Genomic DNA, 17,423 nt, shown 5'->3' on the forward strand with positions numbered 1-17,423 from the left:
TTTTTTTTAACTCCTCCTTCTCTCACCCAGAGCTTGATGACCGAGGTGGTGCAGAACAGTAACGTGGTGGAGGTGACCAACCACCCCGGCTTCCTGGAGAACTTGGAAACCTTGCAGCAGAGGCTCTCGGTGTGCGAGAAGGCCCTAGCTGAGTACTTAGAGACCAAGAGACTCACATTCCCCAGATTTTATTTTGTCTCTGCCTCAGACTTGCTGGAGATTGTCTCCAAGGGAACACAGCCCAAAGAGGTGATATATTTTGTTTTCCAGGAAAGAACGTATGAAAAGATAGTCGTCACATTATAGTTATCAGTTCAGTATATTCTTCAAGTGGATATTGGCTTTATGGAGTGGAGAATGTTCATATTAAAGATAAGAATGAAAGACAAAGTGGAAATTTGATGTTGATTCATCTTATTTTAAATCCCAGTAAACAACATAACCTTTAAAACAGAAATTAAACTATAATCCTTGTGTGTGTATGTTTGTTTGTGCATTTTCTAGGTGACCAGACACCTGCTTAAGCTGTTTGACAACATAGCAGATCTTCGCTTCAAGGACTCAGACAGAGGTGGAAGTGGGGAGGAGGACGGGGAGGCAGTTGCTATAGGGATGTACAGCCGAGAGAGAGAATATGTTCCATTCTCTGAGCCATGTGTCTGTGAAGGACAGGTACCAAAAAACTCAATTTTATTTCTGTGCAAATACAACTCCTGTTATTTCTATGTTCTTTTTTCTCATCACTATGGCACATGTGTGATAATTTTCAAGCCTTTCCCAAACATTATATAATATGGAATTATATATTTTCATGTATTTTTCACATTTTTGCATCTTTCTTCAGGCCGAGTGTTGGTTGAGTGCCTTAGAGAGCACGATGCGTTGTACGGTCCGAAAAGAGATCCAGGAGGCCGTCGCTGCCTATGAGGACAAACCAAGAGACCAGTGGCTGTTTGACTACCCTGCACAGGTCTGATAATATAAAGTACAGAGTCTAGAATTATATTAACTTTATAAAACACAAATTATCTATTGTTGGTGTCTGTTTTCCTTTCATGCACAGGTAGGGTTGACTGGTAGTCAGGTGTGGTGGGCCACAGATGTGGGCATTGCCTTTGAGAGGGTGGAGGAGGGATTTGAGACAGCTCTCAAAGACTACAACAGAAAACAGGTAGTTCTATAAATCCAGATGTTGTTTGGGGGTATGTGATCACATTCGGTTTAGTTCAGCTGATTTCTGGTTTTCTAGATCACTCAGCTGAACTCGCTGATCCACATGCTGCTCGGAGATTTAACCCCTGGAGACAGACAGAAGATCATGACTGTCTGCACGATTGATGTCCACGCTCGAGACGTGGTGGCCAGTCTCATAAGTCAGAAGGTAAGTTAGATGCTATTATTTGGCATGAGGCTTTATAAAAGCAAGTGGATCCTCTTGTTGGTATTACTTGTGTGTGTCTCTTAGGTGACGACAGGTCAGGCGTTTGCATGGCTGTCCCAGTTACGCCATCGCTGGGATGATGAAACCAGACACTGTTATGTTAACATCTGTGACGCCCAGTTCCAGTTCAGCTATGAATACCTGGGGAACACCAACAGACTGGTCATCACTCCACTCACTGACAGGTACAACAGTCATGTATGCCACACCACTGCCACTCCAGATTATTATATTACTCATCATTAAAGATGTGTGCTTTAAAAGGAGAGGTGGCATGTCATCCCTGTTAGGACGGGATGAAGCCACACATTAATAAAGGACTCAGCAGCTACACTTAAGATGCCCATAAAGCCTAAACACTGAAGTGTGCAGGGTTTGAAAGAAGATCTAATGCATATAGGCATAAATCTGAGCTTGAAGAAGGAAACAAGTGTGTTAGATCCATCTAAAAAAACATAGACATTAAAGTCTCATATGTGACCACAGCATATACTATACACTAATACATGCATACTGTATTATATACCTATTATTGCAGTGGGTTTTTTTTTATGATTTTGTATCTCAACCCTACGTGTTAGGTGTTACATCACCCTGACCCAGTCCCTCCATCTGACTATGAGTGGTGCCCCCTCTGGCCCTGCTGGCACCGGCAAGACAGAGACGACCAAAGACCTTGGACGCTCCCTGGGCATCATGGTATATGTGTTCAACTGCTCAGAACAGATGGACTACAAGGTAGAGCAGATTGTATAGACCAGTGGTGTCAAACTGATCCAGTAAAGGGCCATGTGGCTGCAGGTTTTCATTCCAACCAAGCAAGAACACACCTGATCCAAATCAGGTTTGTTCTTGCTTGGTTGGAATGAAAACCTGCAGCCACATGGCCCTTTACTGGATCAGTTTGACACCACTGGTATAGACAGACTCCATTCATTGTCATACTTGCTTGATAAAGTCATTTCACTCTTTAGCTTACTCTGTCTGTCTCACATCACTTCAGTCCATAGGTAACATTTATAAGGGTCTGGCTCAGACAGGGGTGTGGGGATGCTTTGATGAGTTCAACAGGATCTTGGTGGAAGTGCTGTCTGTGGTAGCTGTACAAGTCAAGACTATACAGGATGCTGTGCGCAACAAGAAACAAAGGTAGAAGTGGAAGTAATGACATGCATTACAAGCTCTTCAAATATTTATTCATTAATTTGCCTCCATATCCAGTCTGGGGTTTCTCTACGGACCTAATTAGTAATTTGTGATTGGTACTGTGTGTATGTAGGTTCCATTTCCTTGGAGAAGAGATTGAGCTGAAGCCAACTGTGGGGATATTCATCACTCTGAATCCAGGTTATGCTGGCAGAGCCGAGCTCCCCGAGAACCTGAAGGCTCTGTTCAGGTCTGGTTTAAACAGGGACAAACAAGAGATTGTAAGTGCTGCAGTTAACAAATGTCAGTGAAAACTGATGAGTAATTGGTTTGTGAATTGTTCAGGCCCTGTGCCATGGTCATCCCAGACTTTGAGCTCATCTGTGAGATCATGTTGGTGGCAGAAGGCTTCATAGATGCTCGTCTGCTGGCACGCAAGTTCATCAGCCTCTACACTCTCTGCAAGGAGCTGTTGTCCAAACAGGTACAGTACATAAAACCACCTACACCTGCTAAACATACAGAACACTGAATCTTCTGTAAACATTCCTTCTGCTGTTACAGGATGAACATGTACTATTTAGAAAAGTTATTTTGAAAGTTCAAGTAAAGAAAAGCAAGTTTTGTTATGCCAGACCAACCACTATTGCCAACTTTTGTGGGAAGAACTGTACAAATTTCAGACTCCAACCCTTTAGTTTGAAAGACTGGACTGACTTTTGGGATCTCTAAAGAAATGCTGCCAGGAGAGCTACTACACTGAAATGTGGTTCGCTCACTCATTAGATGCCGGCCTTGTTACTAGCTTATACAACTCACATGGTGATCATACAAGAAAATAAATAACATGGGCCGCTAAATATTTATCTTTATTGCAAAATATAGATTTCACTGTTGATGTAATGAGTTATGTAATATACTATAATTTATTCCCTTTATCTGATAGGATCATTACGATTGGGGTTTAAGGGCTATCAAATCAGTCCTGGTTGTGGCTGGGTCGCTGAAGAGAGAGGACCGGAGCAGACCTGAAGAACAGGTATCTGTTCCATTAAATCATATTGGTTGTAGTTTCCACAAACGTGTTTATATTTGCATTACAACATCCAAACTGTCACTTCCTCCCTAGGTGCTGATGCGGGCACTGCGGGACTTCAACTTGCCCAAGATAGTGACCAGTGACGTGCCGATATTCCTCGGGCTGATCAGTGACCTGTTTCCTCAGCTGGACGTGCCCAGGAAGAGAGACCCCGAGCTGGAAAACGCTGTTCGCCAGTCAGTCAGTGAACTGCGCCTGCAGCCTGAGGAGAACTTCATACTTAAGGTGGAATAAAAAGGGAATAAAAGAAGGAAAAATACTGTTTTCAGATTGTTGATCAATGTAGATATATAAATATAGAACTTATAAATAAAATATGTATTATCACTGTCTTTACAGATACTGTATTTGTACTCCTTACAATTTTTCAAAGGTCTCAAGCCCCCTTCATATTCGACCTCGTTCTGACTACAATATTGTAACTTAAACATAAAATGATAGTTCTGATTTGTGATTTGTGACTCACGAGGACATATAGCACCTAATTCATTGGGGAACATGAATGAAGACTTTTATCAGTTGTGCCAGGTATTTGATTTGTAACAAGGAAATGAAAGTAGTTTACAGTATTTATATGATCAGAAATCCAGTAATATGCAATGTTTGTTTGTGTACAGGTGACTCAGCTGGAGGAGCTGCTGGCTGTCAGACACTCTGTGTTTGTAGTCGGTGGACCAGGAACTGGAAAGAGCCAGGTTAACTTCTATATAACCACTGTATCCATTAAACATCATATACAGTACGATTTGCACATTTACTATAAAAGATACTTTTTATATCAGGTAGCTTATAACCATTGTCCACATACCGAACAAAAAACTGTGTCAGAGGACTGATCATGAATGATTTGAATTTGTGAGAAAATATGTATACTGTTTATTCACTAGATCTTAAAGACCCTCCACAGAACTTACGCAAACATGAAGATGAAGCCTGTGTGGAGCGATATCAACCCTAAAGCTGTGACCACAGACGAGTTGTTTGGATACCTGCACCCTGCTACCAGAGAGTGGAAAGATGGTGAGGGGCTTCAGGAGCATACAAGGAATTTGATAAGCTATAATTGATGATCAAGGGACCTGTTTACTTAAGATTTCGGGTCGCTGTTAAGCTGGAATAATTTTGATGCCAGGCCTCTTGATTTATCCCCAAGCCTCTTCTCAGAATTAATTTGAATCATTTAAAGTTGTTTTTCTGGTTCAGTGTTAACTCTTGCTAGTAAAACATTAAATCATAAGACATGAAATGTTTGCTCCAGTGATGGTCCTGTGCCTTAACAATCTGAGAAAAGAAAGAACTGATGCACCACTGTTGGTTTTACTCTTTAGGTCTGTTCTCCTCTACCATGAGAGAGCTGACCTCAGTGGGACATGATGGACCCAAGTGGATTGTTCTGGACGGGGATATTGACCCCATGTGGATTGAATCACTCAACACAGTTATGGATGACAATAAGGTCAGTTTGTTCCCTTATATTATCCTGTGTTTCCATTAATGTAATGCAGAATTTTGTCCTTTATCTGACAGCTTAAACAAACATTTATCTTCATATAAACCAACCAAAGCACACACAGAATACATGAACATGTTGCTGCTGCTGTGTGTATTAGAAAAAATACATAAGCCCCACAAAATCAAATTTTTCCTTTTCTCCCTCACCATTGTGCAGGTTCTGACTCTGGCCAGCAACGAGAGGATCAGTTTGTCCTCCTCCATGCGTCTCCTCTTCGAGATCTCTCATCTGAGGGCTGCTACTCCGGCTACTGTGTCCAGGGCAGGGATACTCTACGTCAACCCACAGGATCTCGGCTGGAGCTCGTACGACCCACAAACACACAAAATTATTTCTTTTTTTTTAAATTGTGCTTTGATTAACAAGGCTGTCTTTACTCTATTTACAGATATGTGACAAGTTGGATAGACACCAGACAGGCGCAATCAGAACGAGCCAACCTCACAATTCTGTTTGATAAGTACGTGCCGTACTGCCTGGAACAAGTCCGCTGCAACCTGAAAACCATCACTCCCATACCAGAAAGCAGCATGGTGCATGTGAGAAAACACAGATCAGCGTCTTGATGAATGTGTAAACCTTTTAAGCCCTGTCTTGGTTTCATGCAACCAGATGTTGAATGTCTATCTGGTGTTTTTACATATTGTCAACAGAAAAATTAATTAGTGTTTTATGATTTGGCCGATCAGACTCTGTGTTGCTTGCTGGACTGCCTGTTGACGGAGGAAAACACTCCTGCTGACTCCCCCCGAGAACTTTATGAGATCTACTTCGTCTTCGCCTGTGTTTGGGCCTTCGGTGGCGCCCTCTTCCAGGATCATGTATGTGATGACTGAATGTCTGCTTGCAGATCTCACTCCTTTTTACATAGCAGATAATCAGAAAACTAATATAAGATTATTATGTGTTTTCCCAACATGCTCCAGTTGAATGACTACCGTGCTGAATTCAGCCGCTGGTGGTCCAAGGAGATGAGAGCGGTGAAGTTTCCTTCCCAGGGAACCGTCTTTGACTATTTCATTGACTCTGAGACTAAAAAGTTTAGTCCCTGGAGCGAGAAGATGATTCCGTTTGAGCTGGAACCCGATGTACCATTACAGGTGTGTACGAAACCTAAAATGCTGCTTGATATTGTTTTCATTTTGGACAAGCACTTTCAGTCATATGATTCACTGTGTGTTTCAGACTGTGCTGGTCCACACCCCAGAAACCATCTGTCTGACCTACTTCATGGACCTCCTGCTCCAGAGGGGCAAACCGATCATGTTAGTGGGCAACGCCGGAGTGGGCAAGACCATCCTGGTGTCTGATAAAGTGGCAAAGCTGAAAGAGGACTACATGGTGGCTAAAGTCCCCTTCAACTACTACACCACATCAGCCATGCTGCAGCGTAAGAATCATATGCATAATAACATTTTTAGGATTGGTGCTAAACTAGTGATTCATAGAGAATCTGGGAATTCAAGAGCAATGAACAGGGATAAAAACACTGATGAAACTGAGATAAAACAAAATATAAAAGAGCAACATAAAATGTCCTGCATTTCACATGAATAATGAATGAACAGTATCTAACACGCACCAGATGTATTTGGACACAGTGAACAGCTAAATCTACCTTTAAAACATGGATGGAACAGTGGCAGGCATCAGTTTAAGTTTTGTGGCAATACAGTACTCTAAAAAAGTCTCTGCCATTGTTTTGCTTAACCTTTTTATACGTGCCATAAGCCATGTCACGTATCAAACTCTGGCTATCTGAATATGTTCTTGAGATTGTCATTGTTTCAAGGTTGCTACGCACAATGTTCTTGTCATTTTCGTCAACTGTCTCTTGCTTTGTGCGGACCTCAGGAGTCCTGGAGAAACCCCTGGAGAAGAAAGCTGGTCGTAAATTTGCTCCCCCTACAGCTAAGAGACTCATCTACTTCATAGACGACCTCAACATGCCCGAGGTGGACGTTTATGGGACCGTCCAGCCGCACACGCTGATACGCCAGCACCTTGACTACAACCACTGGTGAGACGGAGACGCAGTTTGCTCATTTGAAATTAAGACGATAGCACAGTTATACACCCACTTCTGTATGTAAACACTTCCTGTGCAGTGAATACAGGTTGATATGAATTGAGTGATTATATTAAATTTAATTAAAGCAAATAACACATCTGTAGGTATGACAGACAGCGACTGGTGCTGAAGGAAATTCACAACTGCCAGTACATCACCTGTATGAACCCGACAGCTGGAAGCTTCTCTGTCAACCCCAGACTACAGGTAAACACATTCATGCATACAGGCACGTAGCTCATACACACACATGGCCATTTGTACTACAATTACTTTACTTAATTAGCTCATTAGCCATTTTCACAAAGTAATTTATCAAGGTGCAAATTAACACAGAATGATAATAAGCAGTAAAAGCAAGAAGCAATTACTTGTCAAAGTAATGATAAACAAGTAAAAAAATTAAAAAAAAGAAGGCCAAGTTTTAATGGAAAGTCTCTCATTACTCCCCTCAGAGGCATTTCTCAGTGTTTGCGGTACATTTTCCCAGTACCGATGCATTAGCCACCATCTTCTCCAGCATCCTGTCGGCTCACTTCCTTCAGGGTGGATTCAGCTACGGGGTCTCCCGCTCAGTGGGAACTCTGATACAGGTAGACCCAGAGAATCGGTGCAGCATTGTTCTACATGATAACTTGTTTTTCCAATCAGTGCAAACATAGGGCTGTCAATTTAGAAGCCACTCTTAATAATCCCCATCTGTTTTTCTGTTCCATTATCCCTACATCCATCCATCTTTTTTGTTCTGCTGATCCAGGCGGCAATCTGTCTGCATCAGAAAATCAGTCAGAACTTCCTCCCCACGGCGATACGCTTCCATTACATCTTCAACCTGCGTGACCTCTCCAACATTTTCCAGGTAAAACACGCAATCATTCAGATGAGAAAATATAAAACTATGTTAGGTCACATAATTGCTGTCTCCTATACAAGTTGGATGAATAATGTTTAATTCAATAAAAGACATTCACTGTTAACAACGGGATTGGTCCATTATCCATATTTTCAAGATAAGTGGGTGCTGAATGGCTAAATTACCATTTTAACTGTCAAGCCACATGTATCTGACTTGTTATCAGTATGTGAGATACCTGTTCTGTGGGGACAGAGATGTTTGAAATAATTATTTATTTCCATTTGTCTTGGTGTGGAGGGTATCCTCTTTGCCCTGCCAGAGAGTATCCGTTACCCCATGGACCTGGTTCACCTGTGGCTGCACGAGAGCTCCAGAGTCTACTCCGACAAACTGATGGAAGAAAAGGACGTGGAGCTCTTCAACAAAATCCTGCTGGACACTGGCAAGAGGTATTTTGAGGTAAGACATGAGGAACGCACAATAAAATGTATTTTAAAAATGTTTAGAAATACGGAATATTGTAGTAAATATATTAACTGTTTGAATGAATGTAGCAGAAGCTAAAATAACTGCTCCGTCTCTGGCTTCATTAGAGGGCTGTAACTGTGGTGTGTTCGACTTGCCATTTTCATATCTCTGTTTCTGCCAATTTTCTCCAGGGAATAGACGAGTCCATCTTTATCCACCAGCCTCTGGTGTACTGTCACTTTGCCCAAGGAGTGGGAGAGCCTCGGTATCACCAGGTTCGACCCCAGTCATACACACACAAGTTCTTCAGAGCCATTCCAAGCTGTAGGCCATGTTGCTCCTTTCAAGCATCTATTTATTCTTTATTAGCTGTGGTAATAAATCGGTGAGTTTAATTGTTTTTGACTTGAATCAATTTAGCCTGTGGATTTTCAGTAGCTCGCATATTCAAAGACCTCATGGCATAAATTCCGCTGTCATGTCCCATCTGTCAGAATACAAATGAGGATGAATGCACTGTCATTAGCAAACTAATTACCTTTCTTTCCTGTATGAGGTTTAAATTGAAAGTTAATCAACTCCAGTCTTGATAAGAACGTAATTTCATTATGTACCAGGAAGTTAGCACTGAGTTACTTGGACACTGCTGCTCTTACTCGAGACTGAGCAAAGTGTGTTTATTTGCCTGTCTTGTCAGGCCTCAGACTGGGAGAAACTCCAGAAGACCCTGGCTGATGCTCTGGAGCATTATAATGAGCTGCACGCTGTCATGGACCTGGTACTGTTTGAAGAAGCTATCCAGCATGTGTAAGACACACACGCAGACATGTGCACGGAAATTGCAGTTGAACATATACCATCTGGTTAACATGCAAGAGGAGAGATTTCCACAGATGAGCACATATGTCAAATCAACAGTCCAGGCACACACTGTTAATTCTGGTGTTTGTGTTCAGGTGTCGTATTAGTCGTATCCTGGAGGCCCCCTACGGTAATGCACTGCTGGTGGGGGTTGGTGGCAGCGGGAAGCAGAGTCTGTGTCGGCTGGCTGCCTTCCTCAGCATGCTGGAGGTTTTCCAAATCACTCTGCGTAAAGGCTACGGCATCAATGACCTCAAGGTAAACACGCATACACACGCGAGCACAGTTGGGCATGTCACGATAACTATCTTTCTTGTCTTAATTGTGATAATAAGTTATTCAGAAATAATACTGCCATTTTAAGACCATTTTTTGAGACTGATATAATGATATGGTAATTACATAATAATGCATGTAAAGCAGTAGTGAACCTTTAAAGTATGGAAGTCATTCCCAGGTTGTGAAATATCAACGATTTGGTGTCAGGATTCGGCCTGAAATTCTAACCCAAAGAGTGCAATCAGCAATCAACTATCTTCCTCTAGAATTACTTTCCCTAATTCTTAATAAAAATAAAACCGCACAGCCTGCACAATAAATACGTTGTCAAAAAAATGCATAGTGGCATCATGTTGACTAAAATGATAGTAACATTTTAAGGTAAACAAACCTTTTTCTGCTATCTCTGTTCCACAGAGTGACATAGCAGCGTTGTATATAAAGGTGGGGGTGAAGAACATTGGGACGGTGTTCCTTCATACAGACGCTCAGATTCCTGATGAACGCTTCCTGGTGCTCATCAACGATATGCTGGCATCAGGTTTGGATACGCTGTCTGCGGACGAGTTATTTTTTTTGTTCTTTTGTATCATCAGAGAATTCCTGTTTGTCCTAACATTATTCGTGTTATTTAGGGGATATTCCAGACCTTTTCAGTGATGAAGAGGTAGATATGATTGTGACGTCGATCCGGATGGAGCTGAGAGGATTAGGACTCATAGACAGCAGAGACAACTGCTGGAGCTTCTTCATTGAGAGGATTCGGAGACAGCTCAAGGTCTTAAAAAACATTTTAAATTTGATTTTGAGCTGTGTTTGACATCATCGACAACTCCACTCTTCTTCTCCTCCAGGTCGTCTTGTGTTTCTCTCCAGTCGGGTTCACGTTGCGGACACGTGCGCGGAAGTTTCCAGCTCTGGTGAATTGTACAGCCATAGACTGGTTCCACTCCTGGCCTCAGCTCGCCCTGCAGTCTGTCAGCACCACTTTCATAGAAAAGATACCTGGACTGGAGGTGACAGCACAATCATCTCAGATTTATATTCAATTTATTTGACTTATTAACTACCTGCACTGCTCTTTAGGGGTTTGAGAATAGAAACTTGTGGGTGGTATACCAGTCATGTTCATAAATATGATTAAAATAGACAATAATTGCATTTAGTTTATTACAAATCATTTTGTTATCCTCATCACTGACTGCCAATATAATCATTACTTAAATTTCTGTGCATCTGTTTCCTGTGCAGCCCAAAGTGCGAGCATCTATCAGTGAATTCATCTCCTACGCCCACACAAGTGTCAATGAGGTGAGCTTTTGCAAAGCATCATGGGTGTTAACCATGCATTTCTTCTAACAGCCAGCAGGAGGCAAAACAGCTGGTTTCAAAAAGAAGTCCAGTTCTATGTAAGGTTAAAGGAAAATGAAGTGAACTGTTTCCTCATGAGTTTATGGTCTCACTCATTAGTTTCAAGTCTCCCTCAATACAGCATGAAGTTCATTTTGTGTATTATGGTCCCATTTAGATTTGAATAGATGATAAACAATATGTTTTAGTGCATATCTGCTTTGTGATTGACATGTCACTCCCATGGCACGTCCTCAGGTTCTACCAGCTGTACCTGCAGGCAGTGAATCACATCGGCAGAGGGAGGAGGACTGAAACTGCCTCCCTATTCTTTTCAAACATAACTTAATATTTTATTATCAGAAATATTCTTTATTTTATTGACATTTAATTGTCTCTTGTTTCTCGCAAGATATTATCAACTTTATCCTGATTCTGCTCTTGTAAGCATTAATGTAGCAGCTCTAAAAAGTCTATGGATGTAAAGTAATCATCGACAATATCACTTCCTATCTTTGGATCTCATGTTTCAAATTAATAGTCCACAAACCAACAGAGTGGTGGGTCTGCACTCGGTGACACCATTTCTTATTTACTCACATGTCACAGGTGAGTGTGAAGTACCAGCAGAATGAAAAACACTTCAACTACACCACCCCAAAGAGTTTCCTGGAGTTTATGAAACTGTATGGCAACCTGCTGGGGAAAAAACGCACAGAGCTGACCCAGAAGATGGAACGGTTAGAGAACGGCTTACAGAAGCTGCAGACAACTGCCACACAGGTCAGACAAGCTACACAATGCTGCACACATCTACTATGACTGTTGACATGTTATATTCTCTCTATATGGCTTGCCATTTTCCATGTATTTATGTCATGGTCTCTTCCTGTGTGTCTCACTCAGGTAGAAGATCTGAAAGCCAAGCTCGCAGTTCAGGAGGTGGAGCTGTGGCAGAGGAACACGGATATCGAGGCTCTCTTAGCTAAAATAGGACAACAGACAGACAAACTTAACCAAGAGAGAGCGGTGGCAGATGCAGAGGAGCAAAAGGTCCCAGATCACGGGGCTTCATTACATACCACCAAGGAGCAAAAGCCATTATCACACATTTTTCATATTTTTGTTCCTTCAGGTTGCAGCGATCCAAGCCGAAGTGACTAAACAGCAGCAGGAGACTGAGGAGGACCTGGCCAAGGCTGAACCGGCCCTACAGGCAGCCAATGCAGCCCTCAATACTCTAAACAGGGTAAATCACCCGTGTGCACATAAATAGACCTGAATCCTCTCGCCACAGTGGATATATTTGTTTTATTTTATTACATTCAGTTTGTTTTTATGTGGCAAACTCTAGCGTTGCAAGGTTGGCTCCATCCCAGCCCCCCAAAATGAAATATTTATGTGTGTGTGTATGTGTGTGTGCTCATCCAGCTGAACCTGACAGAGCTGAGGACGTTTCCCAACCCTCCAGCTATTGTCACCAACGTCTCAGCAGCTGTTCTGGTGCTGATGTCTCCCCAAGGCCGAATCCCCAAAGATCGCAGCTGGAAGGCTTCCAAGATGGTTATGAGCAAGGTGATATTTTACTGTGATGTCTTGTCGAGTGTTTCTCAGATTTATGTCTGGCTACCACAAAGCCAAAAAAAAAAAAAGACCATCACCAATAAATTCCCAAAATAATAATAATTGTGTCACATCTAAAATGACTTGTGGCTGTTTTATCCCTCGTCCCTTGTCTGAGTCGCCAACACGGCTGAGAATTGAGTGTTTATATTTATCGGGTTTTCATGTTTTTTTATAATGATGCACTGACTGCTGTTATTTTATCTATACTGAATCTGCTTTGTTGATCCCTGATTTCTCTTCTGCTATTTTATCCATCTTACTAAAAGTCTGTTTTTATGCTGAAATTTTTACGTCCTCAATATTTTATGTTCTGTGCACTGCTGCTGTCTCCACCTCCTGTAAAAGGGAGTTTTAATCTCAGCGAGGCCCTTTCCCAGTTAAACAGAGGAATAAATAAAACTATAAAAGGGATGTTAGCAAATACTGTGGTACGTTCAACAGTTGCCAATGTGATGTGTGGATAGAAGTATCTTTATTTTACTTTACTTCTCAATTCCCCCCTCTTGATTTAAAATCCAGAAAAGCCTGCAAAACTATTAAGAATGGAGATTGTGAGATGAAACCATTTAATCTAATCCACACACACACACAAATGCACATCCAGGTGGACGACTTCCTGCAGGCTCTGGTGAACTTTGACAAAGAGCACATCCCCGAGGCCACGGTGAGGTGTGTGAGAGAGGAGCACCTCAGCGACCCGGAGTTCAACCCCGAGTTTGTGCGACAGAAATCCTCTGCTGCTGCGGGGCTCTGCGCCTGGGTGATCAACATCGTACGCTTCCACGAGGTAAACGCATATCATACATAGTTAATGTCATCCAAGCAAAGCCAGTATTTTAAGTTTTTCACTGAACAGCCATAAGTTGTTATTGTTTAATTGGTTATTTTCTATTTCCCCAACTACTACGCTTCCCTGGATAGATTTTTGTAAGTATGACTGCTCTATTGTTATCATTTTTTTTGGAAATCAAATGTACAGTGTGTGCAGGATGATATTACTTCATACAGTTGAGATGTTGTTATTATTAGTTTACTTTGTCACTGGTTGATATGAATATTACCCTTAATAGAATCTGTTATTCTAGTTGATGGTTTTGTCTGCAGCCTGAAAGAATCACATTGTGTTTGCATGCACTTCTAAAGTTTGCTGTATTTGCAATACACCCATCAGAATAATGGATATTTCTGGGTTTGCTGTGTGTTTGTTTTGTCTGCAGGTTTTCTGTGAGGTAGAGATGAAGAGGATGTGTCTTTCTCAGGCCAATGCCGACCTGGCTGAGGCTGCTGAGAAACTAGAGGCCATCAGGAAGAAACTCGCTGTAAGTCTGCTGAGGTCGTTGTTCCGTTTTTTTTAACTTTATTTCCTTGTCATGTCAATCCTAGTTTGTGAATTAATTTGGTAATTAATTCAGGATACAGAACAATAGCAAGCCCCAACATTTTAATTACTTGACTGCTTCAGTTCTGTCATCGACCATCTGGTTACACACGACCATGTCTCCTTCAGAAATGTCTCAATTATACTGATTGCTTGTGTTTTATGATCTTACTGAATTATCAGCAGAATAAGTCCCTAAATCCATTTGAGGCACAGGACAATTTTTCCATATGTTCTGGTTCTGATTTATGCCATTAATTGTCAGGTTATATACATACACAGGTTCCACATAGCATTCAAATAATTTCAGACTTTTCTTTGAGATGGAATACAGCTATCTTTTCATCTTCAGCTGCAACTGTCATATTTGATAATATATATTTAAACACGATGGTCTGGCCTATTTAAAGTTTCTGTGCTGCTTTGCTTGTGTCTTTGATAAAGTGAATATACCCAACAGCAACATCTCAGACTAATTTCTAGTTTGAGGTAAACTCAGGATGTCATTTTCTTTTGTCTGTGCCCAGAAACATGTGATCTTCAACCTAATGTCAGTGAAAGTGTTGTTATTTCTGAGACATGAAAGCATCAGACTTGCAATTTAGATGAATTAAAGGTAAACACTTTGCAATAACATTATGAAAAAGAAAAGAGAAAGCAGGGGTTTTCTACCCAGACGTTACTGTAAACAAACAGGGATATTGTATTTTTGGCTGTTCCTCCTCTCCTCTCTCTCAGGAGCTGGACAGCAACCTGGAAACTCTGACGACAGCGTTTGAGAAAGCCACATCTGAGAAACTACGCTTTCAGGAGGAGGTCAACCGCACCAACAAGACAATAGAACTGGCCAATCGGCTGGTCAAAGGACTGGAGGTGGGTGCAGCAGCGACCAATGGGAGATCAGTTTGAATCATGGTCGCTTAAGTTGATTCCAGACATTTCGCCTGCTTCTTAAATATTCACCGCAGTGTATTTGGAATAACACCAAACATAAGTGTCTCTCGTAACTGTACATGTTTCAGAGTGAGAATGTGCGCTGGGCTCACTCAGTGGCTCAGTACCATGAACAGGAGGAAACCCTCAGCGGCGACGTCCTCCTAACTGCAGCCTTCATCTCCTACGCCGGCTCCTTCTCCAAGAAGTACAGGAGAGAGCTGCTGGACAACCTCTGGATGCCCTTCCTGCGCAGCCAGAAGGTCACAACCTTACACACAGTATTGTTCCAGAATTATTCAAAATTAAATCATATTTTCCTCAGTCACTCTTTTCTTTTTTTCCTCCCACTTTCATTCCCACGGCTGCCTGTTCTGTCCTGATAAGAGAAGATTTTTGTTTCTTCCTTGTAAACGTCTCTCTCCGGTTTGCTCATTTCTCTGTATCGTCTCCACATCAGACGCCAATCACCATGACAGAGGGTTTAGATCCAGTGTCGATGCTGACTGATGACGCAATGGTGGCCCAGTGGAACAATGAAGGCTTACCAGGAGACAAAATGTCAACTCAGAATGCAACCATCCTCACTAACTGTGAGCTGTGGCTTTAATATCCCACCGAACAAAACATAATAAAAAGACGTCAAATCAAAGTTTTTGTCGTACGTTCAAAAGACGTCCACTATTGACATCCAAGTGACATCCTTGCAGGGTTCAAGATAACATATATTATGATGTTATTTTAGACTTTTTAGATCCTTTTCTACTTGGTGTACAGACGTCCAAAGGACAGCTTCATGTCGTTTAAGTTTTTGGGCTTTATTTAAGCTTTTAATGACAAGCAGCTGTCTTTCCGAGGTCTGTAATTAAACCTGAAATGTGTCTAAAATGACAGCATGAAAAGACTTTCATTTTGAACCCTGTAGGGTTGTCGCTTAGATGTGATGTTGAACAATATGAAGATGTCTAAAAGAGAAAAAAAAACTTTAATTCTGGCTCCTCTTTTGAATGTCCTTGAAGACATTGGATTGATGTCTTTTGGATATGTTTTTAATCTATATCACACCCTCAAATTAAAGATAGCAGGCAGTCCAAGGTGTGTTTCAGATGAGTCATGTGTTCATTGCTTCAGGTGAGCGCTGGCCTCTCCTCATTGATCCTCAGTTGCAAGGCATCAAGTGGATCAAGAGTCGCTACGGGAGCAGCCTCAAGCTTGTCAGTCTAGGCCAGAGAGGGTAAGTGTGTTATATTATCAGGTAGAGATAAGAAAGCCTTAGAATACAGACCTGCTAACTGTCTGCCACTATTCAGCAGAACCTTCATGTTATTTTATCCCTCCTCTGTAAGAAATGACAATACTTGATGTATTGATGTTAAATGTTCCTTGCAGCTATGTAGATGTGATCGAGCAGGCTGTAGTAGCAGGGGACACTGTCCTCATAGAGAACCTCGAGGAGACCATTGACCCCGTTATTGACCCTCTGCTGGGACGACACACCATCAAGAAGGGCAGGTAACAAAAATGGGCATGAGGAGAACCATTTGTTTTTCTGTGTTTTCTGCTCTCTCCTCGCGTGCTTTACACTTCCTCCCTCTGCACCGCTCTGTTACAGTTGTATAAAAGTCGGGGACAAGGAGTGTTTCTTCCACCCGGGCTTCAGACTCATCCTACACACCAAGTTGGCAAATCCTCACTACAAGCCTGAGATTCAAGCCCAGACCACCCTCATCAATTTTACTGTGACCAGGGATGGTCTGGAGGACCAGCTCCTGGCCCAGGTGGTGAATCAAGAAAGACCTGACCTAGAGCACCTCAAGGTGGGTAAATTAATCATTGTTATGGATGTTGATGTACTTACCTTAAAACATAATGTTGCTGTCGCTTATAACCTGCTTTTTACCTTTAACAAAATACTTTATTCAGTTAGTAGTAGTATTTTTACCAGCACATTGTGCAGTAAGCAGTTCCCAAAATGATCCAAGCTGTTGTTGCACCTCCCCACAGAGTGAACTGACCAAACAGCAGAACATGTTCAAGATCGAGCTGAAGCTTCTGGAGGACGAGCTGCTGACCAGGCTGTCTGCCGCAGAGAGTAACTTCCTGGGTGACAACGTGCTGGTGGAGAAGCTCGAGACCACCAAGCACACCGCTGCCGAGATCGAGATGAAGGTAACGGTGTGAATGTGTGTGCAGGTTGTTGAGTACATTTGTTTTTCATCCTCCGTACTCCCTCCATCCTTCCTTCTCAGGTCCTGGAAGCTAAAGTTAATGAAGTGAAGATAAACGAAGCCAGAGAACACTATCGTCCCGTCGCTGTCAGAGCTTCTCTGCTCTACTTCATCATGAACGATCTCAACAAGATCAACCCCATGTATCAGTTCAGCCTCAAGGTAACAAGATGG

The 17,423-nt window shown here is 42.0% G+C and overlaps 1 protein-coding gene across 5 annotated transcripts in view; it reads left to right on the forward strand.

The window, feature by feature from the left end:
* The window catches only part of dnah9l (dynein, axonemal, heavy polypeptide 9 like), a 34,131-nt gene that overhangs the window by 11,595 nt on the left and 5,113 nt on the right, over window positions 1-17,423 (forward strand). For 4 of the 5 annotated variants that reach the window (XM_037085194.1, XM_037085198.1, XM_037085195.1 and 1 more), the window contains exons 28-74: window positions 31-249; window positions 505-672; window positions 845-970; window positions 1,064-1,171; window positions 1,250-1,381; window positions 1,466-1,626; window positions 2,023-2,179; window positions 2,445-2,590; window positions 2,721-2,837; window positions 2,933-3,071; window positions 3,534-3,626; window positions 3,717-3,911; window positions 4,304-4,381; window positions 4,574-4,706; window positions 5,015-5,142; window positions 5,356-5,504; window positions 5,588-5,738; window positions 5,889-6,020; window positions 6,126-6,299; window positions 6,385-6,589; window positions 7,054-7,219; window positions 7,375-7,477; window positions 7,726-7,863; window positions 8,028-8,129; window positions 8,424-8,585; window positions 8,786-8,869; window positions 9,292-9,401; window positions 9,551-9,713; window positions 10,152-10,275; window positions 10,370-10,512; window positions 10,589-10,750; window positions 10,986-11,045; window positions 11,694-11,867; window positions 11,991-12,137; window positions 12,220-12,333; window positions 12,516-12,659; window positions 13,315-13,497; window positions 13,632-13,637; window positions 13,928-14,029; window positions 14,827-14,961; window positions 15,111-15,284; window positions 15,482-15,614; window positions 16,153-16,255; window positions 16,411-16,533; window positions 16,634-16,838; window positions 17,026-17,190; window positions 17,271-17,411. In XM_037085194.1, coding sequence (XP_036941089.1) covers window positions 31-249; window positions 505-672; window positions 845-970; window positions 1,064-1,171; window positions 1,250-1,381; window positions 1,466-1,626; window positions 2,023-2,179; window positions 2,445-2,590; window positions 2,721-2,837; window positions 2,933-3,071; window positions 3,534-3,626; window positions 3,717-3,911; window positions 4,304-4,381; window positions 4,574-4,706; window positions 5,015-5,142; window positions 5,356-5,504; window positions 5,588-5,738; window positions 5,889-6,020; window positions 6,126-6,299; window positions 6,385-6,589; window positions 7,054-7,219; window positions 7,375-7,477; window positions 7,726-7,863; window positions 8,028-8,129; window positions 8,424-8,585; window positions 8,786-8,869; window positions 9,292-9,401; window positions 9,551-9,713; window positions 10,152-10,275; window positions 10,370-10,512; window positions 10,589-10,750; window positions 10,986-11,045; window positions 11,694-11,867; window positions 11,991-12,137; window positions 12,220-12,333; window positions 12,516-12,659; window positions 13,315-13,497; window positions 13,632-13,637; window positions 13,928-14,029; window positions 14,827-14,961; window positions 15,111-15,284; window positions 15,482-15,614; window positions 16,153-16,255; window positions 16,411-16,533; window positions 16,634-16,838; window positions 17,026-17,190; window positions 17,271-17,411 — 6,477 coding nt within the window. The remainder of the gene's footprint in view (window positions 1-30; window positions 250-504; window positions 673-844; window positions 971-1,063; window positions 1,172-1,249; window positions 1,382-1,465; window positions 1,627-2,022; window positions 2,180-2,444; window positions 2,591-2,720; window positions 2,838-2,932; window positions 3,072-3,533; window positions 3,627-3,716; window positions 3,912-4,303; window positions 4,382-4,573; window positions 4,707-5,014; window positions 5,143-5,355; window positions 5,505-5,587; window positions 5,739-5,888; window positions 6,021-6,125; window positions 6,300-6,384; window positions 6,590-7,053; window positions 7,220-7,374; window positions 7,478-7,725; window positions 7,864-8,027; window positions 8,130-8,423; window positions 8,586-8,785; window positions 8,870-9,291; window positions 9,402-9,550; window positions 9,714-10,151; window positions 10,276-10,369; window positions 10,513-10,588; window positions 10,751-10,985; window positions 11,046-11,693; window positions 11,868-11,990; window positions 12,138-12,219; window positions 12,334-12,515; window positions 12,660-13,314; window positions 13,498-13,631; window positions 13,638-13,927; window positions 14,030-14,826; window positions 14,962-15,110; window positions 15,285-15,481; window positions 15,615-16,152; window positions 16,256-16,410; window positions 16,534-16,633; window positions 16,839-17,025; window positions 17,191-17,270; window positions 17,412-17,423) is intronic. The other variant, XM_037085196.1, reaches the window with a different exon arrangement.

The sequence above is a fragment of the Acanthopagrus latus genome, chromosome 21 (assembly GCF_904848185.1).
Source record: "Acanthopagrus latus isolate v.2019 chromosome 21, fAcaLat1.1, whole genome shotgun sequence".
NCBI lineage: Eukaryota > Metazoa > Chordata > Actinopteri > Spariformes > Sparidae > Acanthopagrus > Acanthopagrus latus.